The sequence below is a fragment of the Pelodiscus sinensis genome, chromosome 1 (assembly GCF_049634645.1).
Source record: "Pelodiscus sinensis isolate JC-2024 chromosome 1, ASM4963464v1, whole genome shotgun sequence".
Lineage (NCBI taxonomy): Eukaryota > Metazoa > Chordata > Testudines > Trionychidae > Pelodiscus > Pelodiscus sinensis.
In genome coordinates, this window is record NC_134711.1 from 303,236,739 (window position 1) to 303,264,040 (window position 27,302).

A 27,302-nucleotide genomic window follows, 5' to 3' on the forward strand; every position below is an offset into this window, starting at 1 on the left:
TAAACAAAAATGCTGAAGAGCTGTGAGAAGGGAAGTGAATTACTAATAATGATTTTATACCAGCATATTCCATTTCTTTGTCTTGCACCTTAGAACAAAAATTCTAATAAAGTTCCTACAGTGATAAGAACTTGTACATCCATACTTTTCTAATCACAGTCAGATTCTGATGCTCTGCAGTCACTCCCTTCCTAGGTTGCAAAGTACCAGCTGTCCCCATGCCAACCTAGTAGGTTTCCTCTTACAGCATCCATATTGTAAGAAGAGATCTTCCAAAAAACTTCTTCCGAAAGAGAATGTCCATACACAAAAGTGAATAAAAAAGCGATCTTCTTTTTCAAAAGAGAGCATCCCGACTGAATGGATGCTCTCTTGCATGTAAGCTGCGATTGCTATGGACGGAATGGCCACCAGGGCACCTGTGCTTTTTCCGCTTTCCTCTTCTTCTGAAAGAACTCTCTCTTCCCCATCCGCACATGCCTTTTGCAAAAAGGCTTCTGCCTCATAGAATGAGGTTTACCAATGCCCGTCCGTTCTTTTGATTTTCTTGCGGAAGAACACAATTGCAGTGTGGACATTCCTCAAGTTTTGTCAGAAAAATGGCTATTTTCCCAACAAAACTCTATAGTGTAGACATTAGTGGCCAGCTGTAAGCACTGCTAGTTGGGCTGGTGGACTTTGTCAGCAGTGAGTATTTACCTCAGAAATGTGCTTTCTTTGCTGCTTCGTACAAGTAGCATTACTACTTAACTATGACTAGTTATTCCATCTTTCTCCACTAATACCAAACTAGTAAGTTATAGGCAGTACTATAGGCTAGCTGTATCTGGTTTACCGATGCCTATTTTGTGTTGGGGCTCAATCATTAACAATAGCACAGCTGATATGCTACCACTAGGTGAATTTGTGTAACTTTAGTAAGTTGTTTAATATGAAGCTGAAACTAAGCACAAAGATACTACAGTGACAGTTCCTCCAAAATAAGTAATAATGAATAAAAATAGCATTAAGGTCCATAGCTGAAAAATTAGTTAGACATCAAGGATGGGCTTCGGAAAGAGGTACCATGACACTCATCATCACATTGCCTAACTTTTAGATGCTCAGAAAATCCAGGATTTCCAATGGCTTCATAAAGCCAAGTTAGGCCCTTAGACTCCCTATGCAAAAGAAACAGGGAGAGACAAGCCGAACAATGTGCTCCACAAAAGCCAAACAGAGCGCTGCCTAAATTATCCAATGGGCAAGAGGTGTGATTAGCAAACTATAAACAGGTACGTGTCAGCAGGAGTGCAGTTGCTTAGCTGCCTATGGAGTTTCTTGTGGGCCTGTGTTAGGGCACCTGCCTCCCACCACACAAAACAGCCAGAAGAGGAGGTGGTACCCACCTGTTAATCTTCACCCTAGCAGTTCAAGCACTTGCTTTGCATGTGCAGAACTCAAAGGTTCAATTTCCCCCCAGCTGTACCAGGGATTTAAAGAGTCATCCACATGTCAAGAAAGGTGTCTCATCACTGAGTTTATGATGTGTGGCTTCTGTAGTCTCTTCTGTCGAAGCTGTTCTGCTGTGAATAATGAACAATTGATCAGAACAGGGACCATGTAGCCAGAGCCTCTTGCCTACCGTGGGGATGCCCTAACTCCTGGGCTATGAAGTCATTCTCTTGCACTTTCTCTTGCTGCCCTAATGACTATGAAGTGGTTCTTCTTGGTGGACCAGTTATTGGGCCAAAGAGTGTGACAACGTGTCTTTAATGCTGTGGTTAGTGCACCCACCTGCAGGTGGGCATCTTCCTACTCCAGCCATGGCCAACCCGCAGCTCATGAGCTGTATGCGGCTCGTGCCTCTCAAAAGTGCAGCTCGCGAAGCCACTCCTGTCCCCCCAAACTGCCCCCGCTGGCTCCCCTCCAGCCCCTGGCTTCTCTGTGCTTACCAGGTCAGAGGGGAGCTGGCGGGGACAGTTTTGGGGGGGGGGGGAGCAGCTTCATGAGCTGCACTTTTGGGAGGCAAGAGCTGCATGCGCCCAAGATGGTGGCTGTCTTAAAGAGGCAACCTCCTTAAAAAAAATTTTTTTTTAATTTTTTTGTTTTTGCTTGACAATTCTGGTGAAGCTCTTATTTTTTCCGCCGTTGTTTTGGCTTTCTTTGTTTAATGGGTTGGCCACCCCGTCCTACTCTTTCATTATTTAGTCAAAGTGGAACAGTTCACCAGAAGAGCTTATGGGCATCCCACTGCCCAGTGAGCATACCTGACACATGGGTAGGATTGCCAGCTTTCTAATAGCACAGAACCAAACACTCCTGCCTCTCCCCATGCCCTGCTGAGGCCTTGGTCAATGCTCACTCCATCCCCCTCCCTCCATCATTTGCTCTCCCCATGCTCACTCACTTTCAAAGGGCTGGAGTTTGGGGCATAGGGAGGCATGCGGGCTCTGGCTGGGGACAGAAATGAAGGGTTCAGCATGTAGGAGAGGGTGCCAGGATGTCAGGATGTTGGCTATGTGTATGGAAGGGGAGGGCTCTGGCAGGGGAGAGGAGTACAGAGATGTGGCTAGGGATGAGGTTTGAGATGTAGGAGGTTCTGGGTGGGGTCAGGAGTGCAGAGGGGATGAGGGCTCCATCTGGGAGGGCAGGTTCTTGGGTGCGGCTGGGGATGAGTTTTGTGTGCACAAGGGGGGCTCACAGCTGGGGAGTAGGTTGGCATGTGGGAGTGGTTGCTGAATCCTGGTGACATTTACTGTGGCTGTCAGGAAGTGGCTGCTGGGTTCTTGTTGCCTCTGGGGGGCAGCCAGGAAGGTTCTATATGCTGCCCTCACATCTGCAGCATTGCTCCACAGCTTCCATTAGTTGTGGTCACCAATGGTCGAAAACCAGATGCCTGGCAACCCTAGATGTGGGACACTTTATTTAAGGAGAGGAGGGTGGGACTTGAACATATGTCTCCCCTTCCCCAGTGAGTGTACTAATGGCTGGGATAACAATAAAGGCATTCAGGTTTAGAAAGCAAACAGATCTGATGTGTGTGCTTGGAACATGCCCTCCACATGTCTGTCATGCCGTTTCATGAATCACTCTGGGGTGTAGGCAGGAGACATGTGTCTGAACATTTAGAAGGAAGCAGCAGTGCTCATGCCCACAGGCAGAGGAACCTAAGGAATTTTTATTCTAGAAAACTTATGTACTGAGAGCATCTAGATGCCTACAAGGTTTGGTGGGAGTTGTCTAGCTCCCAGTGCCAGCATTTAGGTGCCTGAGTATTTTCATGGATCTGTCCTCTAAGTCCTATTGACATCAGTGGGAATTAGGTACCTAAATATCCATAAGGCTCTGTTCCTAAAACCCTATAAAGCCATTAAGTCCCAAATAGTTTATTATGGAGGCTCTACACAGGCTAAGGGGTCTGCATTTAGGTGACTTGAGAGTTGCAAGAAGAGGAACTTTGTCTACCTATCAAATAGCATAATATATTTGAGAAAGGTGAAACCATCATTAAGATTTTTTTCTTTTAAAGTGCAGTTGGCCTGTAGTCAAGAGGAAAGCAAATTTCCCATTTCTAATTATTATCACACTGTAAAAGTTAAAAAAGGCTTTCAAATGAGTATCCTGGTCCATGCAGTACAAAGAGCTATGGCTGGAGTTGGATGTGCTAATATATTTCACTTTTGTATAATTAACAACTCAGATGACAAAAAGTGTTAGAAATCAGTAATCTTAGAAATTTCACATTAATGTTTGTGATTTTTTTTATGAATCCCAGTAATAAGCAAATCTACACATGCTTTGCCTATCCAGAAATAAAGGATTTTTATCAGTTAAACACAGTTATCACAGTTGTACAAGGTTCATACAAAGAACATAGCTTTCATGGTTTGTGTTTTTGCAAGAACAAAATTGCATAGCGCATTTGCTGGCACTACCTGAATTTGCCAAACAATGCTTTCCTCTTATCAAATAGCTAAAGTAGCTTCTTAAACTAAATTTCACACACTAATGCAGTTTGTGTTACTAGCGAGTGTTTACATGTATTAAGAGAAAAAAAACATAGAGCTAGGCAATATTAACAATTACACAACTGACTGACTGAATAGCAGGTCAATGATGAAAATAAATCCTTTTGATTTTTTTTAACTTACTATATGGCTAACTTCTAAATGTCATTGCCAGAACATTTCTTTTGGTTCAAACACTTCTGTTGAAGTTAAAATTTTAATTGTGCTCTTTTGCTTTTTTTCCATACAATCTAGAATTCAGAATGTAAATTTGTTTCCTAGATTATTGTAATTGCTTTAAAAATCCTGGAAATCCTGCTATTGTTACTGCTTTGTTACAAACCAATATAAGAGAATAGCTAGAGAAAATGTGGCATATGCAGGTGCTTTATTGACAGACATGACTGTATTCCTGGCAAGTTGAATAGTGACCAGCTGCTGACAAGTAAAGCTTTCCATCTGGACAAACACAGATCTCATAGAGTTCCTGAGACCAATCAGATCCGCCCCTTGTCCCTTCAGGCAGTTTGGGTAATCGCACGGTTTCAGCATCAAGCAAAAGCTGTATGGAAGAAAGCATGACAAATGGGTTTGTTAGAAGTAGGAGTAAATGGGTTACTTAGGCTATTAAAGACCCATATTCAAAACTCACTTAAGCACTTAGACCAAGATCCTCAAAGCTATTTAGGAATATAAAATCCTATTGACATCAGTGGGAGTTAGGCACTAAGGATGTGTCTAGACTGCAGGCTATTTTCAAAAAGTGGCCTTTTTTCGAAAAAAACTTCCCCTGCGTCTAGACTGCTGCCACGTTTTGTCGACAGTAAATCGAAAGAACGTGACTGTTTTGTTGACAGCGGTAAACCTTGTTTTATGAGATGCATTTTTTTGAAAAAAGCTTCTTTTGAAAAAAGCGTGTAGTCTAGACATAGCTGCAGATGCACAAAGGTACTTAGACACTTAAATCCGGCATTAGGTGCCTAAGTCAAAAAGTTTTAGGTTCTGCTGCAATTCTCTGAACCCTGTATACACCTAACCTCAGGGGATGCTGAAGCATCTATGTTCCTGTCTCTGGGCATGTGTACTATTGCTTTACTCTAGGCCTCCAGGCACCTGTCTTCTGACCAGTCTCCAGAGAGCAATTCACAAACCAGGGAAGATAATTTGCCCACCTAACTCACCTGTGGGGCCCAACTGGGTAGGCCCCACATGAGTCTCTCAGGTAAATTCACACAAAACAGCAGGCTGGGGAGACGGGGAAAGGAAGAGGGCTACTCGTAACTTTTAGCTCAGAGATTAGGTTTCTCACCTGTTATGTGGGAGAGGCTCAATCCCACTCCCCTTTCTACCTAATGAAAAGAAGGAATTTAAATAGTGATCAGCCACATTTCAGGCAAATACTCTCATCACTGGGCTCTGGGATATTCTGATATGGTGTTTTCTCAATCTCTCCTGTTTACTTCACTGTGATAACTAGTTAAAGTGTTATTGAGTGAGGAGAACTGAGCAAGAGCAAAAACACAGGTCTAAGAGTTACTCTATAGGCTGGTGGTTAAATCAGAGATCCTTGCCTGTGAAAATGAATCGCTACCAGAGACTTTGGATGCAGACAGGAGACTGAACTGAAGCACTGTGTATTGAAAATGCTTTTGTTCCAGAGTGACATGTAGCAACATTCTGTTATATAGAAGCAAGGGTATGTCTACACTACAGCGTTATTTCAAAATATCTAATTTCAAAATAGACACAAAAATTTTGCTAGACACAAAATGCATTTCGAAATAGCATATCCACACTGATAGGACGCTGAATCGCATTTAAGGCCGGCCGGAACTGGTTCTGGCAGGGCATCAGGTCAGGAGTTACCTTGTGTGGCTGCTGCGTGAGGCTATCTGAGACCTGCACTTAAAGAGACCCGCTGTGCCCCGGACAGCGGATGCTAAGGTTTCCCTGCTTGCTTGCCTATCTCACTGAGGGACAGCAAAGCATTTTTTCTCTGCGTGCTCTGGTTGCCCTCACTCAGGACTCCACAGCTCTCTGCAGCATGGAGCCGGAGTCGCCCCGGGCCCTCTCGTGCTTCTCCTGGATGTGTTGCTGCGAGCCTGGCAGCATGTTCTCCAGGCAGTAACAGTCTCTCTGGTGTACCCCACTGGGGGATTGTGCTTCACTTCTTCCTCACATCCTTCCTCTTACCCCTCCCCGACCCCCCTTCCTGCTGTACAACAAAAGACACACGTGTTCATTACAACAAAGCCTCTTTATTGAACAAAACTGGGGAGGGGAGGGGAATGAAACTGAGGTGAGACTGGGGAAAGAAGGTGGGAGGGAGAGGAGGGAAGGTGAGATGGGGAGGGGGAAACGTGGGAGGAAAGAACTGGCAGGGGGAGGCAAGGGGAGGAAGGGGAAGGAGAAGCTCAGGGTTGAGGGTCTCACCAGCCCAACTGTCTCCCAGGACCGTGGGTGAGGGGGCCTCAGCATCCTTGGGGGTTTGGGGAGGGTGGGGAGGAAGAAGCAGGAGGGGGAGAAGGAGTGGGAGGAGGAGCGGAAGCTGGGGAGGCAGCAGGGGCTGGAGCAGCAGGAGGCAGCAAGCTCTGCCCCAGGATTGATGCCCACCTGGGGGGCACAGACTGTCCTGCCCCCGAGGATGTGATCCACAGTATCAAAATAGGGGCAGGAGTCTGGGTCTGCCCCTGGTTGGGAGCTGCCCCCTATGGCACTGGCATACGCCTGCCGCAGCTCCTTTATTTTCATGCAAACCTGCTCCTGGGTTCACACGTGGCCTTTGGTGGCCAGGCTGGCAGCCGTCCGCCTGTAGAAAGTTGCGTTCCTCCATTTAGTGCAGAGATCATGGACGTTGGTGGCATCCCCCCAAACCTGAATTAGGTCCCTGATCTCCGCACTGGACCAGGCAGGCACCTGCCTTTTCTGGCCCTTGGCAGGCTCCTGGGAGCTGGGGAACTGGTCCTGGGGAGCAGTGGAGGGCTGGCTGGCACCAGCTGCCTGGCTCATGCTGGGGCCACTGCGTCTGGTGCAGCGACTGCTGGCTCTGGGCTGGCAGGTTTGGAGCTGGCACAGACACTGTGGCCAGAGTCTACCCCTTTAAGGGCTCTGGAGGGGGGAGGGAGAGGAGTTTTCTTGGTTGTGCCCAGAGTAGCCATCAGGGCACCCTGGAAAGGTCTGGAGGCCCTCTATTTCGAAATAAGCATCTTCACGATGCTTATTTCAAAATAGCAATTTTGAAATTGGTGCTATTCCTCGTGGAATGAGGTCTACCAATTTTGAAATAAGCCCGCCGCTATTTCAATTTAATTTCGAAATGGCAGTTTGGCTGTGTAGACGCTGGTAAAGTTATTTCGAAATAACAGCTGTGTAGACATACCCTAAGTGTCTTAGAGTATGTCTACACTACAACGTTAATTCGAACTAACTTAGTTCCCCACCCCTGATCATTTTAGTTGCCCTCCCCTCTCCCAGCCTCTCTCTTCCCCTCTCCCACCTCCTTTTCCCAGTCTCCCCCAGTTTTGTTCAATAAAGACAGAGTCCATTTTTGAACACAATTGTCCTTTATTTTGTACATCAAGAAGAGGGGCTAGGGAAGGGTAAGTGGAAGGAGGTGAGGGAGGAATGGGGCACAAACCCCCGATGGGGAGGACTGGGGTGGCTCTGTGGGCTTCTGGGGGTTGAAGCTCTCCTGCAGCCCCCCAATTGCCCCATCTCCCCAGATGGTAGCCTGCGGCAAGTGCAGCCGGGCTGATGGCTGAGTGCTGTGATGTGCCAAGTGTGGGCACTCAGCACTCCAAGCCAGGACTGCTTTGCAAGCGGGGCACCCCTGAGAACTGTCTGTCCGGGGTGGGGGTCAGGACCCTTTAAGCACAGCCCTCGGCTAGCCTGAGACAGCATCTCCACGCTCTAAGTCCTCCTCTGATGCCCTGCCAGCACTGCTTCCGGCCATCCTTAACCCCGCTTCAGGGTCCACTTAATGTGGACGCGCTAGTTCGAATTAGCAAAACGCTAATTCGAACTAGTTTTTAGTTCTAGATGCGTTAGTTCGAATTAGCTTAGTTCGAATTAACTAATTCGAACTAAGTTAGTTCGAATTAGCGCTGTAGTGTAGACATACCTAGACTGACATAGCTATATTGCTCACAGGGGGGCTGTTTAATTATGTTGGTGGGAGAGCTCTCTCCTGTCAGCATAGAGCGGCTACTGTTTTCAAATCCTTGCTCTGCCTGATTTGGATCAGGGACTGGAACATATGTCTCCCATGTCATAATTGAGGTACCTAATCACCAGACTGTAGGATATTCTAAGCTGTAGAAACTATCTCACTATTCCTGAACTCCGCAGGACTCCTGCTACATTTCAAGGCAGAGGCGCAATGGGGAACTGTGTCACTTCTGCCTCTGAAATGTAGCAAAAGCTCCCCACATGGCTTTGCTACATTTCAAAGGCAGAGGCACAGCAGCTGGGACCCAGCACGGGTGGGGACTGCTGAGACTGCTTGAGGAGTGCTTTTAAGATAGCTCTCCCCAACACCAGCTCCCGCTCTCCCCACTTACTGTGTCTGATATGGAGGCAGCAAGGGGGGAAAGTGACTAGTCGAGTAGTGACTCGACTACCCGATAAGCCTATGTTTATTGGCAGGGCTCGACAATTAGGGCAATCTACTCGCCTGTGGCAAGTAGATTTTAGCCCGGTGTGGCCGCGCAGCGCTGTCTGCGCATGTGCAGCATGCCAAACCGCATGGCTGGTGAGCAGGGCTCGCCGCTGCTTGTCAAGCCCTGCTTATTGGGTAGTCGACTAGTCATGTACATCCCTATTGCCAACCACTATTTTATATTATTATTTAATCCCTTTCCTATAAACAAACGTATTATTATGGCATCAGTATCTGAAACTATCAGCATATTTGCTAAAACATGTTCACTTACAATAGTGTCACCTTAAAATGACTTAATGGCATTGATGGCAATGTCAGACAACATCAATATAAACCTCAGTAATAAAAATATGGCTTATCATGCTCACCATTCCATCACTGCTATGCAATTTAATATCCATCTGAGAGAGAGCTTCAATATTGCCAGCTTGTGCTTTAATATTAATTCCTTTTGGTGCATCCATGCTCAAAGACCGAGTTGGTGATTCCAATCTGAAAGCAAGAAGAAGAAATCTGGCTGTAGCACTTTCTTTAAAAGTTTAGGGTATGTCTACACTACCCTCCTAGTTCGAAGTAGGAGGGTAATGTAGGCATACCGTACTTGCAAATGAAGCCTGGGATTTGAATTTCCCGGGCTTCATTTGCATAAACTGGGCGCCGCCATTTTTAAATCCCTGCTCGTTCGAACCCCGTGCCGCGCTGCTACACGCAGCATGAACCAGGTAGTTCGGACTAGGCTTCCTAGTCCGAACTACTGTTACTCCTCGTGGAGTTTGTAAAATAATTAAAAAAAACTGTTGAACTTATAAAACATTCTTAGATAATGATGTGAGAAACTCTATCAAAGCTGACAATTTCCTATTTCTCGATGCAGACTTTGAAATAGTAGATACTTGTTTGCTAGTATCTTGTATGATAGTATAGAAAGAACTCAAGATCATACTATATGGTTCTTTATATACAAACACTACAATGTAGATTTTTATGGTGTAGTTTTAAATGAGACCATAATTTGTTTTGAAAAAAACCCACCCATATTTGAAAATGTATTTTATGATCTTTATTTTCAACTTGGTGATATAAACCAAAACATTCTGAAATGTTGGTGAAATTCTAGCCTCATTTAAGTTTTCCTTAGGGTACGTCTAGACTACATGCCTCTGTCTACAGGAGGCATACCTGGGTGGTCAACAAATACCTTTGATGTCGACACCCGCACGTCCAGACTATCGCGCTGAGCCGACAAACAGCTGATCAGCTGTTTGTCGGCTCAGTGCGGCAGCCATGTAAATTTAAATGAAGCGGTGATTATTTAAATTGCCGCTTCATTTTCCTATGTCTGGTAGCCTAATCTACATACCTCTGGCAACAGAGGCATGTAGTCTAGACGTACCCTTAGTGTCCACTAAATGGGGACTCAGTACATGTATATGCAGGCTGTAAGTAGCCTAACATTTGAAAGCTATGACCACTAGCCTCGTCGGGAAAACACCTGCAGCAAGTACCCAGAAATAGCTGAAAGTAATAAAGCTAAAGTCTAACATGCCAAACAGATTATGTAGCTGGACCTTTGCAAATACAGCTGTGCCACAAGGTGGCAGAAAGGGACCATGTTAGCTGAATTATTGCTTCATTATCTCAGCTATATGGCAATAATGTAGTTATGTTTGTAAAAGAGATCAGGACTTTTCCCACTTTGTTATTAGACATTATTTACAAAATTAAACAAGAAGATGAAAAAGAATAATTAGCTTTAGAGGGATAGCCGCATTAGTCTGTACAGGATAAACTTAAAAAAACAACAAAAAGTCTGGTAGCACTTTAAAGACTAACAAAACATGTAAATGGTATCATGAGCTTTCGTGGGGACAGCCCACCAATGATTTCCATTTACTCATTACAAATCCAAATAAAAACCCATTGCAATAAGATATGTATTTTGTTTGTTTCTATGCATACCTAGTTAAAACCCGAACAAGTGAGAGCATCAGTTTCTTTCAAGATGAAACCCTTGTGCACTAGTTTTTACGCCTACATTATTAGTTAGTTCTGTTTGATGCTCAGAGACCTAATGTTAGGCCCTCACCTGTAGTTATACAGGATGATACTGAACACCACTCTTCCTGCCTGTGTCCTTTAAAAATAGCCTGTTTTTAAGACATTGAACAATATCATGACTGATATTTATTCCCTCAGTATTACAAACAGAAAAAAGAATTGAGATCTTGTTCTTATTTGCACTGGTATTTTTTTCTAAACTAATTATTTCAATAATAAGGCATCTGATCTTCCTGAAAGGGAGCTAAGTGTCTGGCTTATTGTGTAGAGAATAATATCTCTGTTGGCTACCTGATAAGCTAGAGAGCTTGTGGGGCTGAAGGAAAGAAGGGTTTCTCAGAATAACAGGGAGTTGACTTTTGTTTGAGATGTAACAGCCCCCTCAACTCCCCCAGTGCCCTTGGCTATTGGCTCAGGACCTTGCTGGAGGAGTGGGGTGAACTGGATGCCATCAGCCTCTCCACAAGACCTCTGAATGGCAGAGCCTGATAACCCAATTCTACCTCCTGGGAATTTTATATTAAAAATAGACACTACAAGGTAGAGGAAGACGGTGAAGCAGCTGTCATCACAACTACATATAATAGTGACTTTTTCCTATTCTGTACACTCCGGCTGTGTCTACACTGCACCCCTTTTCCGGAAAAGGGATGCAGATTAGACAAGTCGGAATTGCAAATGAAGCGGGGGATTTAAATATCCCCCGCTTCATTTGTATAAACAGGGCTGCCGCTTTTTTCCGGCTCGGAGCTTTGCCAGAGAAAAGCACCAGTCTAGACGGGATCTTTTGGAAAATAAAGCCTTTACTGAAAGGTCCCTTATTCCTGATTTTAACATTCATTAAATGTTCATATTGGCAGATGAGGAATTTGAAGTGGAGGATTACACAGGGATGGGTGTTTTACTTATTGTTATCTGAAATATATTGTTTATTTATTGCTATGTATTTGAATTATTCTGAGGGAGTTCTATGGTCTTTGTTATATAGACCAGATAATCACAACGGTCCCTTCTGCCCTTGGAAATTATATGTTTATTGTATTTTCCCAGATTAGGGCTGTATTCCTTTCCCCCTTACTAAAGATGTCCTTAAGTTTCAGAGGGGTAGCTGTGTTAGTTTATAACTGAAGAAACTTAAAAAACAACAAATAGTCCTGCAGCACCTTAGTGACTAACAAAACATGTAGATAGTATCATGAGCTTTCATGTGCACAATCCACTTTTCCATTGAATGGAGTTTAAGGGGACCAGTTTTCAAATAAATAGCACAGAGAGGGGATGGGGGTAGGGGAGGAAGAGGAGGAAAAAGAAGAAAAAAAGGGGAAATAAATTGTCAAAAAGATATCCTTGTTAGGCTCAAGCTATGGCTACACTACAGAGCTTACAGTGATGCAGTTCCACTGATGTAGCTGCATTGCTATAGTGCCACTGGTGCAGACAACTCTAAGCCAATGGGAGCACTCTGTCAACTGAATTACTCTAGTCCCCATGAGCAGTGGTAGCAATGTTGGTGAGAATAGCTTTCCTATCAAGGCACTTACATCATTGTAATTTACATTGCTTGGGATGTGGCTTATTTACACCCCTGAGTGAGTAAATTATACCACAGTAAGTGGTAGTGTGTGCATAGCTTCAGTTCTTGTGTGGGGGAGGGGAGTGTATTGCCTATTAGGGGCATTCAGCAAAATTATGAGAGGCTTACTTACCCTGTGCAGTAACTGAGATTCTTCAAGTTGTGTGTTCCTTTGGGTGCCCCACTTTAGATGACTGTAAATAAATGCCCCAAGTTGGTAGTCTGGGGCTTTAGAGTTGGATTTGTTAAAGAAGATAGGATTGCCTGTCCTAATATAGTATCTGATGATGAGTCCTGCATGATCACGTAATATTGTATGAATGCGTTCATTGACATGCAGCTGGCAGCTTTAACCATGTCTGTAATTGGCACATTGTTCAGGAAAGTTATTGAATGGAAAATGATTGAGTGGAATGTGTTCAAGTTCCTGGTGGGAGTTGTAGATTATGTTGCCAGTAGCAGAGACGAATGCACTTGGAAATCCATTTTGAGAGACTTTGTTTGGATATGGCAGATTTTTATATCTTTGTGGTGACTTTCTGAACAGTTTAGTTCTTTGGCAATAGAAGGCCAGCATCCTTCTAACATCTAAGATGCATAACTGGCTTTTTTTCCTATTTTCATGTGTTTTGGGGAAGAAAGACAGAAGGTGAACAAGGTGGTTCAGATGAAATGGTGATGGTACTTTGGGTGTGGACATAACATCACCTTATCTCAGAAGAAAACTGTGGCCCCTATTTTCACAACATGCTGAGTGGATGTGATGGCTATTAGAAAGGATGTCTGCATAGATATGAGTATGTGGGAACAGATAACAAACAATGGGTTCAAACAGAAAGCTGATGAAGCAGTGTATGACTAGGCTGAGGTCCCAAGATGGAGTGAGACCTTAGACTTCTGGGTATAGGTTTTGAAGGCCCTTAAGGAATCTTTTTTTTATCAGATAGGTATATATAAAATGATTATCAATCTAATGATGACATTCCATAATGGCAGTAAGGTATACTCTAGTCTTCGTCTACACTGCAGGGTTCTTGCACAAAAGCACATCCACACCTCAAAAGCACATTGCAAAAGCGAGGAGCTTTTGCGCAAGAAAGCATCCACACTACATGGACACTCTTGCGCAAGAAAGTTCTAATTGCCATTCACAGAATGGCCATCAGAGCACCTGTGCTTATTGTGAATGCTCTTTTTGTGCAAGAAACCCCTGTTGAGTGTCCACACACACCTTTTTGTGCAAGAACTCTTGTGCAAAAAGGAATTATGCCTTGTAGAAGGAAGTATACCTTGTATAAAACTATGGTATAAAACTGTATAAAACTATGGTACGCCCACATCTTGAATACTGTGTACAGATGTGGTCTCCTCACCTCAAAAAAGATATTTTGGCCTTGGAAAGGGTTCAGAAAAGGGCAACTAAAATGATTAGGGGTTTGGAACGGGTCCCATATGAGGAGAGGTTAAAGCGACTGGGACTTTTCAGTTTAGAAAAGAGGAGACTGAGGGGGGATATGATAGAGGTCTATAAAATCATGAGTGGTGTGGAGAGGGCTGATAAAGAAAAGTTATTTATTAGTTCCCTAAATAGAAGAACTAGAAGACACCAAATGAAATTAATGGGTAGCAGGTTTAAAACTAATAAAAGAAAGTTCTTCTTCACACAGCGTGTAGTCAACCTGTGGAACTCCTTGCCAGAGGAGGCTGTGAAGGCTAGGACTATAATAGAGTTTAAAGAGAAGCTAGATAATTTCATGGAGGTTAGGTCCATAAAAGGCTATTAGCCAGGGGATAAAATGGTGTCCTTGGCCTCTGTTTGTCAGAGGCTGGAGAGGGATGGCAGGAGACAAATCGCTTGATCATTGTCTTTGGTCCACCCTCTCTGGGGCACTTGGTGCTGGCCACTGTCGGTAGACAGGATACTGGGCTAGATGGACCTTTGGTCTGACCCAGTACGGCCGTTCTTATGTTCTTATGTTCTTATACGTACACCCCAAAAAGCCCTCTGGACTGTCGATTGACTGCAGATTTTCTTACACAAAAATACATTGAGGTGTGGACGTGCTGTGGGTTTTTGTGCAAAAACTCTGTAGTGTAGACATAGACTAAAGGGCTGTGTCTACATTGGCATCCCTTTCCGGAAAAGGGATGCTAATGAGACACTTCGGAATTGCAAATCCGCAGGGGATTTAAATATCCCCCGCGGCATTTGCATTTACATGGCTGCCGCTTTTTTCCGGCTCGGGGTTTTTGCCGGAGAAAAGCGCCAGTCTAGACGCGATTCTCTGAAAAATAAGCCCCTTTCTGGAGGATACCTTATTCCTATTTAAAAGTGATCCTCCGGAAAAGGGCTTATTTTCCGGAGAATCGCGTCTAGACTGGCGCTTTTCTCCGGCAAAAACCCCAAGCCGGAAAAAAGCAGCAGCCATGTAAATGCAAATGCCGCGGGGGATATTTAAATCCCCCGCGGATTTGCAATTCCGAAGTGTCTCATTAGCATCCCTTTTCCGGAAAGGGATGCCAATGTAGACACAGCCAAGGAGTTCATGCTTGAATGTCAGAAGCCTGTGAAAGTAAGAGGGATGGGAAAAGCTAGGATGCGGGGCTGGATTACCCAATAGGCAGACTAAGAATGTGCTTAGGGCACCAGAAGCAGGGGCACCAAAGCAGGGGCACCAAAAAAAAAGAGATTTTACGGTATAGTATTGTTTTTATTTTGAATTACATATGGGGGGGCACCATAATGCTTAGGGCCTCTAAAGATCTTAATCTGGCCCTGCTAGGATGTTGCACACCCTCACCAAGGTTCCTCTCTAGAGTGGTTTAACCTGTTGCTCCCAACTGATCAAAGAATAGAGCTAAATTGGCTTCATTAGGAGCCTCTTGGTTAGTTGCTCAATCAGAGGTGAAACCAGTTGTGGTAGGACTATTTTTCTCCTCTGCCTGCCCAGAGTAAGAATTCACTGAGAGAGTAAAACACTTGGGTGCTTCTGCCCAGAACTGAAAATCACTTGAGATGGGGTAGTGTTCCCACCCAGCTTGCAAAGAACTGAAAAATCACTAAGACACTGATGTACAGAGGTTACAGCAGAGAGGCAGATGGCAGGAAAATGTGACTGATAGTAGCTGATGAGGTGGTGAAATGGCATGTTGAATGTCCAGCATGGCAGCTGGCAAAGAGCCATGGTGGAAGTGGTGAGCAGGCAAACAGCAGGAGCTATGAGCAGTCTGAGCTGGTCAGAGGCTGGTGAATGGCCAGCAGGGTGTCTGGAAGAGAAGGCAGCAAGTGAGTGCCCAAGCAGTGGAGCAAGTAAGCTGCTTCTTTACCTCACTTGGTCAGGGGAGGTGAAGACTGTGTAGATGCATCTCTGGCCTCTGCCTCTGCACTGACCAAAGACAGCAACTGTGAGTGGGGTGTGGAGAAGGATCAGGCATGTGAAAAGGCCTTTTGATTGCTGGACTTAAGAACCTGAGGGGAAAAGGGCACTGCCCAACCTACTTGGGGGTGGGCCTTTTAATCATGTTTTATGTCTCTGAACCCTGCTTGCATTGTTTTCCCCAACTAAACACTAAATAACTTAATTCCTTGTATTAAAAGTTTCTTTTCTACACTAAGGGTGTGTCTAGACTACATGCCTCCGTCGACGGAGGAATGTAGATTAGCCAGATCGGCAGAGGGAAATGAAGCCGCGATTAAAATAATCGCGGCTTAATTTAAATTTAAATGGCTGCCCCGCTCTGCCGATCAGCTGTTTGTCAGCAGATCGGGGCAGTCTAGACGCACCGCGCCGACAAAGAAGCCTTTCTTGATCGGCACAGGTAAACCTGGTTTCACGAGGCATACCTGTGCCGATCAAGAAAGGCTTCTTTGTCGGCGCGGCGCGTCCAGACTGCCCCGATCTGCCAACAAACAGCTGATCGGCAGAGCGGGGCAGCCATTTAAATTTAAATGAAGCCGCGATTATTTTAATCGCAGCTTCATTTCCCTCTGCCGATCTGGCTAATCTACATGCCTCCGTCGATGGAAGCATGTAGTTTAGACGTACCCTTAGACTCTGTGCTTGAGAGTGGGCAAGTATTGCTTCTTAGAGGTGCCCAGAGGTAGTGTGTAAATTTCCCAGGTTATTGGGTGGAGCTTGAGCTGATTCTATGTTGTAGAAATGGAAACAAACACCTAACTATTGAACCTGGCTCTGGTTACTGCTGACTCTACCTGGTGGAAGGGTTATGGTCCAATATCCTTCATATGCCTGGTGCAAGAAGGAACATTGATTAGACAATCTTTGAGGTGTGGGTACATTATAATTCCATTTGTGGAATTGTGCTGTAACCACAGCTGTGAGTAGGGCCCTTGCAAATTCACAATCCATTCTGGTTAATTTCACAGTCATAGGACTTTTAAAATAATACATTTAATTATTTCAGCTGTTTAAATCTGAAATTTCATGGTGTTGTAATTGTAGGGATTCCTACACAAAAGAGTTATGGGTGAACTGCAAAGATATTGGAGAGGTATTTGAAATACTGCTACCCTTACTTCTGTGTTGCTGCTGGCAACACTGCCTTCAGAGATGGTCTGCTCGAAAGCAACAGCTGCTGGTTGGGATCCCAGCTCTAAAGGCAGAGCCACTGCCAGCAGCAACACTGGAGTTTGGATGGCATGTTATGGTATTTCTACCCTTACTTCTCCATTTTTACTAGCAGGGCACTGCCTTCAGAGCTGTGCACCTGGCCAACAACTGCCTCTCTTTGGCCACCCAGTTCTGAAGGCAGTGCAGAAATAAGGTGACAATCCCACAATCCTCCTAAAATAATCTTGTGACCTCACTGCAACTTCTTTTATGTGTCAGGACCTCCACATTTGAGAAACTCAGGATTCATCCATTAAATCTGTATAGCATAGCAAAAGAGCACACAAAAGGCCAGATTTCATAGATGATGATGCATTTTTCATAGCCATGAATTTGGTAGGACCTACATATGACTCTAGAGACTACTCTGGGTGCTTTGAAAAGGCCAAAGTATAGCACCTTGTACTGATAATGTTTGGACCCTAGGACAAATCTGAGGAATCTCATGTGAAAAGAGTATAAAATGGTGTGGAAATATACATCTTGAAGGTCAAGGGCTGAGAACCAGTCCCCTGTTCCAATGCTGGGATAACTGCTAATAATCTTGAACCATTGTAGTTTGACAAACTTGCTGAGGTTTCTCAAATCTAAAATTGGTCTTACTGTTTTTCTTTTGGCTTATGATGTATTTGTAATCAACTCCTTTCTATGTCAAAATGTGACTGGGTCTATATCACCAAATTGTAGGAAGTGATTTATTTCTTCTTGGAGAAGGTGTTCATGAGAAGGGTGTCTGAAGAGAAATAGGGAGGATAGGTAGGCAGAAGGGAGATTAATGGTATCAAATACCCATTGCTGATGATCCCCAACACTCACTTGTTGGAAGTGATTTTCCACTACCCTGGATGGAAGTCAAACAGTCACCAAACAGATGGAGTATTTCCAATGGGTGCAGCACATGGTCTAAGGGAAGAATTTCAGGACCTCAACCACATTTTTAAAAGTATTGTTTTGAGGTAGATGGATGAGGTGAACTAAACTGTGACTTCAACACTGAATATTGTTTAGTGGGAGGCATAAAGTCTGTGAAATACACAGAATGTATCACGTGCAGGGAGTAAAATTTCTTTCTGTCTCCAGCTGGTGATCAACACATTGAAGAACAAGCGTAGTACTTATAATTGTTATTTTACATAGTGTAAGTGCAGAATCTATTATTCATAACTAATTCTTTTTGAAAAGCTACTTGCCTCAAGAATAACATATAAAACTATTCAAGTAATAAACAATAAACTTTTTATCTTCTTTGTAGCTATTACTAACTAATGAGAGCTCAGTTTTGTGCATTTGGTAACAAATTACACAAAGTATCCTTAAAGATAGCAGCTTTTTTCATGCTTAGTTACTGTAGTTTGACTTTTTCTTGATTTTATCTAGAAGAACTATATACATTCTTTCCCGCTACTTTCTAAGAAGAGCATGATGTGCATATTTGCTTCTGTCTGTTGCACAAGGGTTATATGAAAGGCAAATACAATATATGGAAATATTACAGTTATGTTTACAGTAACATATTCCAATAAAAATCAATTTATGTGAAAGGAGAAAATAATACAATGGCTAGTTTTTAAAGGTTTTTGTATCTGCAATTAATTGAATGTTCAAAGATACCTAAAATTGTAAAAGTTTTGTCAATATTAAAGTTATATCATATCTATGAATCTCTTTGTCTGGTTTTCATCAGCATTCTAGCTAAGCACCTTCAAAGATCAAGAGGACATTTTTGTTTGTGTGTTTGGTTATTGAATGAAATCTTGGTCACAAAAGCTAGGTCTAAAAGAAGTATTTCACATATAGAGCCAAAGACAGTGAAATCTGTGGACATGTTAATATGTTTTGGGTATGAATTCCACAGTCTCACTATAATTTTCTTTTACTATAAAACTTTTGCCAAATAATTTTGAATAACAAAAATTGTAAAAAAAATCATAGTCTGTGGCTCCCCAACATACCTACCTCTTCAGTGGACACCCTGAAGAAGAATTTCTGGACAAAAGCACCATGAAATCAATGATATCTCTGAGATACATCAAAGACATTTTTATCCTTTGGAGAGAGTTGACACCATATGACTACTAGCTAATCACAAGTTCTATCAGTGGACATTTGAAGAATGCAGAGTTGCTTGATCAATCCATTGTTTAAAAATATAAAATAATGTCCGTCATTTAAAATAATGTGAGGAGATCAGTCTGAAAAGAAGCTAAACTCATGGATAAATTACTTGTTGACATTTTTCAACTCTACAAATTAGAACTGGAAATTCCTATCCAATCAAGCCCCCTCCTCCATCTTTTAAAAAGATTTTAAAATGTTACTGTACATTTAGACTGTGTCTACACTACACAGTTTTGTTGGTAAAAAGCAGCTTTTGTCAACAAAACAGTAGAGCGGTACATACTACAATACTCCTCCCACTGCTCTGTTTTGAGGATAAAATAAAACCACTTTGATCAGAGGCATAGAGCCTTTTTGCAGAAAAGCTAGATTAACAAAGCATCAATATATATGCTGTGTTCATTATGTCACTGTATCTAGCTTCCAGGAAGTATCCCACAATAGGGATGTTAAATTTAGATTAAATAGCTAATCAAATAGTTGATGCAATGTGATTAGTCGATAAGGGTGCTTCCGCCTTTGGAGTGTAGCAACAGCCCCAGGGGTGAAAGTACTGTGGGGAGCACGGGGTCAGCTGGAGACTCTGAGTCCCCAGCTGACCCCAGGCTTCATGCAGCACTGCCTCTTTGAAACTCCACAGAGAGCACCCCTTCCTCTATCCACCCCCCTTGCTGCCTCTTTCTGATAGAGGCAGCAAGGGGGGAAGTGACTAGTCGATTAGAGTGTCAACTATCCGATAAGCATGTGTTTATTGGATAGTCAACTAGTCAAGTAGTTGGTCACATCCCTAATCCCACAATACCCAGTGTGACCACAGTTTTGTGAACTTTGCTGCCTTACATCTAGCTACACAGGCAGAGACAGATTTCCAGTTAAACACAGTAGACATATGCCCTAGAGGCAATGGTGTTCTAGGGTCGCCTTATCTCTCTAACACTATGTGCAACCTAAGGTCAGCTATAGGTGTGCATGGGGAAGGGCTGAAGATGCTCTTACTAGAGGCGTGTAAAGTATAAATCTGGCCCTGTATACAGAAATGTATCTCTCTACTTTCAAAGCTCCCAGGAAGCAGTGAAGCTGCTTACCATGGAGAGCTCACATAGGGTATGTCTACACTACAGCGCTAATTCGAACTAACTTATTTCGAATTAGTTAATTCGAAATAAGCTAATTCGAAATAACGCATCTAGACCCAAAAACTAATTCGAATTAGCATTTTGCTAATTTGAAATAGCGCGTCCACACTGATTGGATGCTGGGTCGCATTTAAGGGCGGCTGAAACCGGTTCCGGCAGGGCATCAGGTCAGTAGTTGCTTTGTGTGGCTGCTGTCTGAGGCTCGTGCTTAAAGGGACCCCCCCTGGACAGCTGGCACACAGCTCTTCCGCTTGCTTGCCTACCTTGCCGAGGGACAGCAAAGCGTTTTCCTCTCTGCCTGCCTGTGTCGGTGGTTCGCATTGGGGATGCTACCGCAGTTGGCACCATGGAGCCAGAGCTTGCCCTGGGCATGCTGCTCCAGTTTTTGGAGTTGCTGTTGCAAGCCTGCCAGCAATGGTTGGAGGCTCCCTGGCACTGGTGCACGTCAGCCCCCTGCCTCTCCCCTTGGCCTCCGTGGGGGGTCAAGGAGGAGCCGCAGCAGCGCCTGGATGCCAGCGTGCCCCGCCACATCTGGCGTCTGGACACCAGCAGCGACTGGTGGTACCACATCGTCCTGGAGTGCTGGGGAGACCAACAGTGGGCCCAGAACTTCAGGATGAAGAAGGACACCTTCCTGGAGCTCTGAGAGTGGCTCGCCCCTGCTCTGCGATGACGGGACACTCGTATGAGGCCTGTCACCCCCCTCCAGAAGCATGTGGCCATTGCCCTGTGGAAGCTCTCCACGCCGGACAGCTACCGATCCGTCAGGAACCAGTTCAGCGTGGGGAAATCCACCGTCGGAGCAGTTCTCATGCAGATACAGCACTCACTGGCCACTTTGCCAGTGGGGAGGGGGGGCTGCAAGGAGGGAATGGGCTACCCCAGGGAAAATCGGGGGGAGGAGGTGAAAGTGCCCCGCACGGGAGGGTTCGATCTGTCCCGGCCATACTACATGCCACCCATGGCGGCCAGGATCGCAGCAGGGGTCGCTTCTGGGAGTGGGGCGTGGGGTAGTGCCAGGGAACGAACACTCCCAGCCACCCAGGTGCCCCAGTGATTCGTGGTTTTGTGTGTCTCTCTGCAGGTGGACAAGGCCATCAACCAGGTGCTGCTCTGCAGGGTGGTCTGCCTCACCAACCCAGACGCGGTCATCCAGGGTTTCGGTGCCCTCGGCTTCCCCAGCTGCGGGGGAAGGGGGCATCGACGGGACGCACATCCCCATCCATGTCCTGGAACACCAGGCCTCCCTGTATATCAACCACAAAGGTTACTTCTCCATGATCCTGCAGGCCATGTCTGCCCACTGGGGCCAGTTCACAGACATAAATGTGGGCTGGTCCGGCAAGGCACACGACACCAGGGTGTTCCGCAACTCCTGCATGTGCCAGAGGCTGCACGCTGGGACCTTCTTCCCCGACTGCCACATCATAGTCGGGGTCGTGGACATGCCCATGTGCCTGGTGGGGGATGTGGCCTACCCCCTATAGCCCTGGCTCATGAAGCCCTACACGGGACATCTCAACCCCTCCCGGAAGGCCTTCAATACCGGGCTCACCAGGGCCCACATTGTGGTCGAGGGGGCCTTCGGCCGACTGAAAGCACATTTTAGGTGCCTCCTCACCCGCCTCGACCTCGCCGAGCACAATATCCCCTCCGTGGTGGCAGCATGTTGTGTGCTGCACAATTTATGTGAGCGGAAGGGGGAGACTTTCCTGCCAGCCTGGATGGCTGAGGCTGAGTGCATGGCTGGCCAGTACTCACAGCCCCACACCGCTGCTGTCTGGGAGGCCCAGCGGAGGGCTGTCCAGATCTGGGAAGCCCTGCGGGTCAGCTTCCAGGTGGAGAAGGACTGAACTCTCCTTGCATGCCCCACTGGGGCCTTCTTCCACCCTCCTCTCCTTCCCCTTTCCCCTCCCTAACTCCCCTTCCTAATGTAAAATAAAAACACCTATTTTGCCAAAAAAAACCCTCTCTTTATTGTACATAACTGGGGGTGGGGGAGGGAGGAATGAGGGTGGGAGAGGGGAGAGGGAAACCTGGGAGGAGGGAGCTGGAAGGGGGAGGAAGGGGAGGAAAGGAATGGAAAGCTCAGGGTTGAGGGTCCTGCTGGCTCTCCCGTCTCACAGCACTGTAGGTGCGGGGGCATCGGGGGGAGTGGGTGTGGAGAGTGGGGCAGGAGGGATGGGGGGTGCGGAGGAAGCGGGAGGAGGAGCAGGAGTGGGAGGAGGAGTGACAGCTGGGGCGGCCGCAGGGGCTGGAGCAGGAGGAGGAAGAAACCTGTCCACCAAGGTCTGGAGGTGACCTCTGAGGGCACAGCCCTGCTCCTCCAGTGCCTCCCAGCTCTGCTGCCGCAGCCACAGATCCTCCCAGACCCAGTGGTCCTGGGTGCGGCGTTGGTGCTCCAGTAGCCGCAGGTGCCGCCACTGGTACTCCTCCAGGTTCCTGGTGCGCCTGCTGGCCCGGGTGCACGTGGCTGTTGCAGGCGGTGTGGTGTGCCCTGAAATCCCAGGTGCTGCGTCTGTGGTGAAACAAGAGCAATGGTCAGTTCTCCCTGGGGACACAGTGAGTGAAACCCAGCCCCCCTCTGCAGGGCGAGGTCGGCGTGTGGGAAACGGGCCAAGGCCCCTGCATGAGACCCAGCTGCTGCTCCATGGTGGTGTCACGTTACTGGATTTTGAGGGGAGCAGCCAGATCACTGATGCACCCATAGGTGGGGGTGTTGGCCCCAAGAATGGTATAGAAGGGGGCCATGTGAGGTGCTGAATAGAAGCTTATTATCTGATAATCCTATGTAAGCTATTTATGTGGCTGTATAATGTCTATGTGTGTAGTTAGGAATCTGTAGTCTGTGTGGATACTGAATATTTCTCTACATGTGGTTGAGCAGTGGGCAGAGCCCGGGTCTGTGGACATACTAATTAGTGAGGCCCTGTAGGACAATGGCACTCAATGGGCCAAGGACACACCTGAAGCATGAGGGCTGGACCTAAGAGCGGCCAGCAGAGAGAGGCTGAGGACCAGGTGATCTTCTGCAGCCAAGAAGAGGCCAGGAAGGAGGTATAAAGAGGCCATGTGGTCAACGCCATCTTGGTTCTCAGCTCAGCACTTCATCCCAGAGGCAGCATTGCAGGGATCGAAGAGCCCGGAAGACCTGTGAACCCATCCTGATGCTAGGATGTGCAACAAGAACTTTTAAACCAGCAGCTGTAACATCTCTGCTAGAGCCTGCATCGAGGACTGGGAGTTTCGATGCATGTAATGTATGATTCTTTAGCAACCTTACTCTCATGCTTTTCTTTCTTGTGATAATAAACCTTTAGTTGTTAGATGCTAAAGGATTGGCCCAGCATGATTTGTGGGTAAGATCCAAAGGGTAAATTGACCAGGGATCTATGACTGGTTTCTCGGAACCGGACAGAACTTGTTCGGGGTAGGTGGGCTTGGGTGCTAGGACCCCCCACCGGTGTATGAGGTCCGGGGCCATCTGGGGCACGGATATTGCTGGGGTGTCGGAGGGGTTTTGCTTGGGAGGCTTCAGGCAGGCAGCTGAAGCGCTCTATGGGACTGCTTTGTGGCCTGTTCAGAGACCCTCAGCTGTGCCCAGACACGGCCCGGTCCATCACAGGTGGGCAAGGCCCAGGCACACAGTCCCTGGACTCCCTCTCCCCCCACACCCTCATACACATAAGGGGAGCATGATGGCACTCACATGTGGAATCCTCCGTGGCCTCGGACAACACAGCCGATGTGGTCTGTGGGGTGCCTCCTGGGTCCTGGGCAGGCTCCTTGCAGGCTCCTGGATTTCGGCATCCTCCTCCTCCTCCTCCTCTGTGTCAGGGACGGGTCCCTCTGCCCCAGGGTCAATCACCACTCAGAGGGCATGGACTGCGTGAGCCCCCAGGATGCGGTCCAGGGCCTTGTAATGAGGGCATGCCTCCGGGTCAGCCTCTGGCTGGGAGGCCCTGGAGTAGGCCTGCCGCAGGTCCTTGATCTTGCAGCTGACCTGCTCCTGGGTCTGCATGTGGCCTCTGGTGACCAGGCTGGCAGCCATGCGACTGTAGACGGACGTGTTCCTGTGCCTAGTGCAGAGATCGTGGACGTTGGAGGCCTCCCTCCAAATCTTGATGAGGTCCACGATCTCCACACTAGACCAGGCGGGCGCCCACCTTTTGCAGCTCTGGGCCGGCTCCTGGGAGCCGCCAGCCTTGTCCTGGGAAGAGGCTGACTCATGCCATGCCAGGTGCAGGGTCTGCTGGCTGGGTGATGGCAGACTTGCAACTGGCACAAGCACTGTAACCAGACTGTGGCCCTTTAAGGGCTCCGGGGCCAGGAGGGGGGCAGAAGAGTTTCCCTGGTTTGGCCCAGAGTGGCCTCCAGGGCAACCTGGGAAGGTCTAGCCTCCAACTAGGTCGAATTAAGAGGCTAAACAGCCCTTAATTCAAACTACTTAATTTGAACTAGGCATTACTCCTCATAGAATGAGGTTTACCTAGTTTGAATTAAGCGCTCCGCTATTTCGAATTTAATTCGAAATAGCGGTTTGCATGTGTAGCCCCTATTAAAGTTAATTCGAACTAACGGCTGTTAGTTTGAATTAACTTTGTAGTGTAGACATACTCATAGTCACTGGCCAGCTGGGCATGACGGTTCCAGGTAGGAAATGCACTTCTGCTTGGACTTTAAACGGGGTGTGGGGGTGTCTCCTTGGTCTGTGCAGAGGGGAGCTGTGGAAGATCTTGGAACGAATCAGGGAATCAAAACTTTAATGCAGAATTCTGTACTAGGATGACAGTGGCAGGCAGAGATACTGCTGTGTATGTGTGCAGGGAACAGACTCATGCTGTGCTGTGCAGTCAGGGAAGAAGGTGGGGGCTGATGTCAGGGTATCCCCCTTCTCTTGTCAGCATACTTGTCTCAACTGCGCTGGAGTGGGAGGATAAGGGGACACCAGCTCTCTGTGCACTAGCATCTTCCTCAGAATTGGTTCCTTCCACCTGTTGTCTAAACCTGAAGAGAAAGCATGCCGACACATTCTCCCCCAACACATACACTCCCTGTCATACACTCTCCTCCCACTTCTGTGAACCTGATGTGGTTCAATAATGTTAGTTTAGTCATATTACTAAATGCTATTGTCAAGGCTGTTCCCTACTCTGGCATTTCAAGTGCAGAAGGTGGGGGCCTGCAAGAGACTTTAAAAATACCCTGCCACCAAAGGCTTCTGTTTAAAAACTCCCTATGGTCACAGACTCCCTGACGTTGGGTGGTACTTGTCACCACCCAAATGCAAAAACCCCTTTGAAAACCCAGGAAGATGAATTTGGGAATTTCTTCATGTGGGGTACCCGCAAGATATTTAATCCCCCCTTTGGAGAGATCTTTAAAAAATCGGTAATTTCTCAATAGCTGACCTTGCAATTTTAGATCTGTGCACACAGAACCTCCTGCCTTTTAGGACACAGGAATCAAATCATGGTCTTAAAAAAGTGATTTTTATTGACAAAACAAAGAAAACATACTTGGTAAAACATACTTGGTTGCTAGGTGTTACAAAGGAACTGGAAAAAGAAAGATTAAAAACAAAGAATCGCTTCTCTGGGATTCAGTTGAAAAGTTACAGTGTACGGGGGAGTAGAGGGTTGTCACATGGACTCAGTGCAGAGAACTCCAACAAGCCCCCAAAATAAAAAAAATAACCTGATTGTGTCTGACTAAACATTCCCTGCTTTACTCACATATCTATTGTTCCAATGTTTAGTAATTCCCTAGACATGGATGTCATTGGATATTTCATGCTTTGTCCCTGGCTCAATCCAAGGGTACGTCTAGACTACATGCCTCTGTCGCCAGAGGCATGTAGATTAGGCTACCAGACATAGTAAAATGAAGCGACGATTTAAATAATCGCCGCTTCATTTAAATTTACATGGCTGCCGCGCTGAGCCGACAAACAGCTGATTAGCTGTTTGTCGGCTCAGCGCGATAGTCTGGACGTGCAGGTGTCGACATCAAAGGTATTTGTCGACCACCCAGGTATGCCTCCTGGGATGAGGCATGTAGTCTAGACGTACCCCAAGTCTTGCAGCTCTACTTTGATCACACAAAGACTGCAGCAGGAAGGTTCTGCTTCCAATTCAAAACCCCACAGTCTATTTTCATTTACTCTCCTGGTTTCCTGCCAACTCATTTCTTGCTTCCCTACCATTCCTGGAGACTCTCTAAGCTCCCTGTCAATTGTTTTAACCCTTACAGGCAATTTAGATAAGTGAATGGCTAGGATTTCCAGAAAAGGGTAGTATCCCTTCCATTCATCACAGCTCCTATAAAAATGTTTTAAAATATGTTTCATTTCAGGCACATAGAGGAATCATTTCAAGGTTTATAGTATGGTGGAAACAATGATTCAGCACATTACAGCAATGCAGATTACTGAGGCTCAGTGTTAATATGTGCCTTCGAAGCATCCCCCAGATAATCTTATGCTCATAAAACACAGCTCAGTAGTGAACAGCAGCACAGGACCCATGCCTTTTTAACAGAGATGGCTGGGTTGCAGATTTCCAGGCTGTTAAAAAGAGGCTAGCAATCTAGTAGTATGCCCATGGAATGAAGGGATAGAGAAACCTTCATTATGTAATATTGCACCTGTCCTATGAGGCATTGCGAACCCATCCCAAAGCTCCCTTTGGCCAGCTGCACTGTGTCATAGCTAGCCACAGTGCACTGCTCTCTATGTCTATGCAAGAGCTGGTACTGTGGATATGCTCTACAGACAGAAGGAGCATAAATGTGGACATGCAACAGTGGTTTAATTACAAATGTTGCTGTATGTTGGCAGAACTTGCGTTGACTGTAGTGTAGACAAAGCATTAGTATTGGAACAAGCTGTGAGAGCAAGCTACAGTCACATATCCAGAGTACTCGCCAGCAAGACAAACCCATAACCCATGCAGCATCCCACCATCTGTTGTAGGTCAGGCTCATCATATGTATATGATGTCTTCATTGTAATTAGTTTTCCCAACTGTTATCATAGTATAGCATAATGACTAAAGAGTAGACTTGGGAGATTTCTTTTCAAAATTTTATGTTTAGTAAATCACAAAAAGCAGAGAGGACTGTATGTAGGTATTGTAA

The 27,302-nt window shown here is 46.0% G+C and overlaps 1 protein-coding gene across 3 annotated transcripts in view; it reads right to left on the minus strand.

Moving 5' to 3' along the window:
• Positions 1-997: 997 nt before the first annotated feature.
• SGCG (sarcoglycan gamma) overlaps positions 998-27,302 on the minus strand; it is a 151,887-nt gene continuing 125,582 nt past the window's right edge. For all 3 annotated transcript variants that reach the window (XM_075919276.1, XM_025179381.2, XM_025179380.2), the window contains exons 7-8: positions 9,018-9,141; positions 998-4,551 (exon numbers count right to left, since the gene is read on the minus strand). In XM_075919276.1, coding sequence (XP_075775391.1) covers positions 4,378-4,551; positions 9,018-9,141 — 298 coding nt within the window. In that variant the 3' untranslated portion in view covers positions 998-4,377. The remainder of the gene's footprint in view (positions 4,552-9,017; positions 9,142-27,302) is intronic.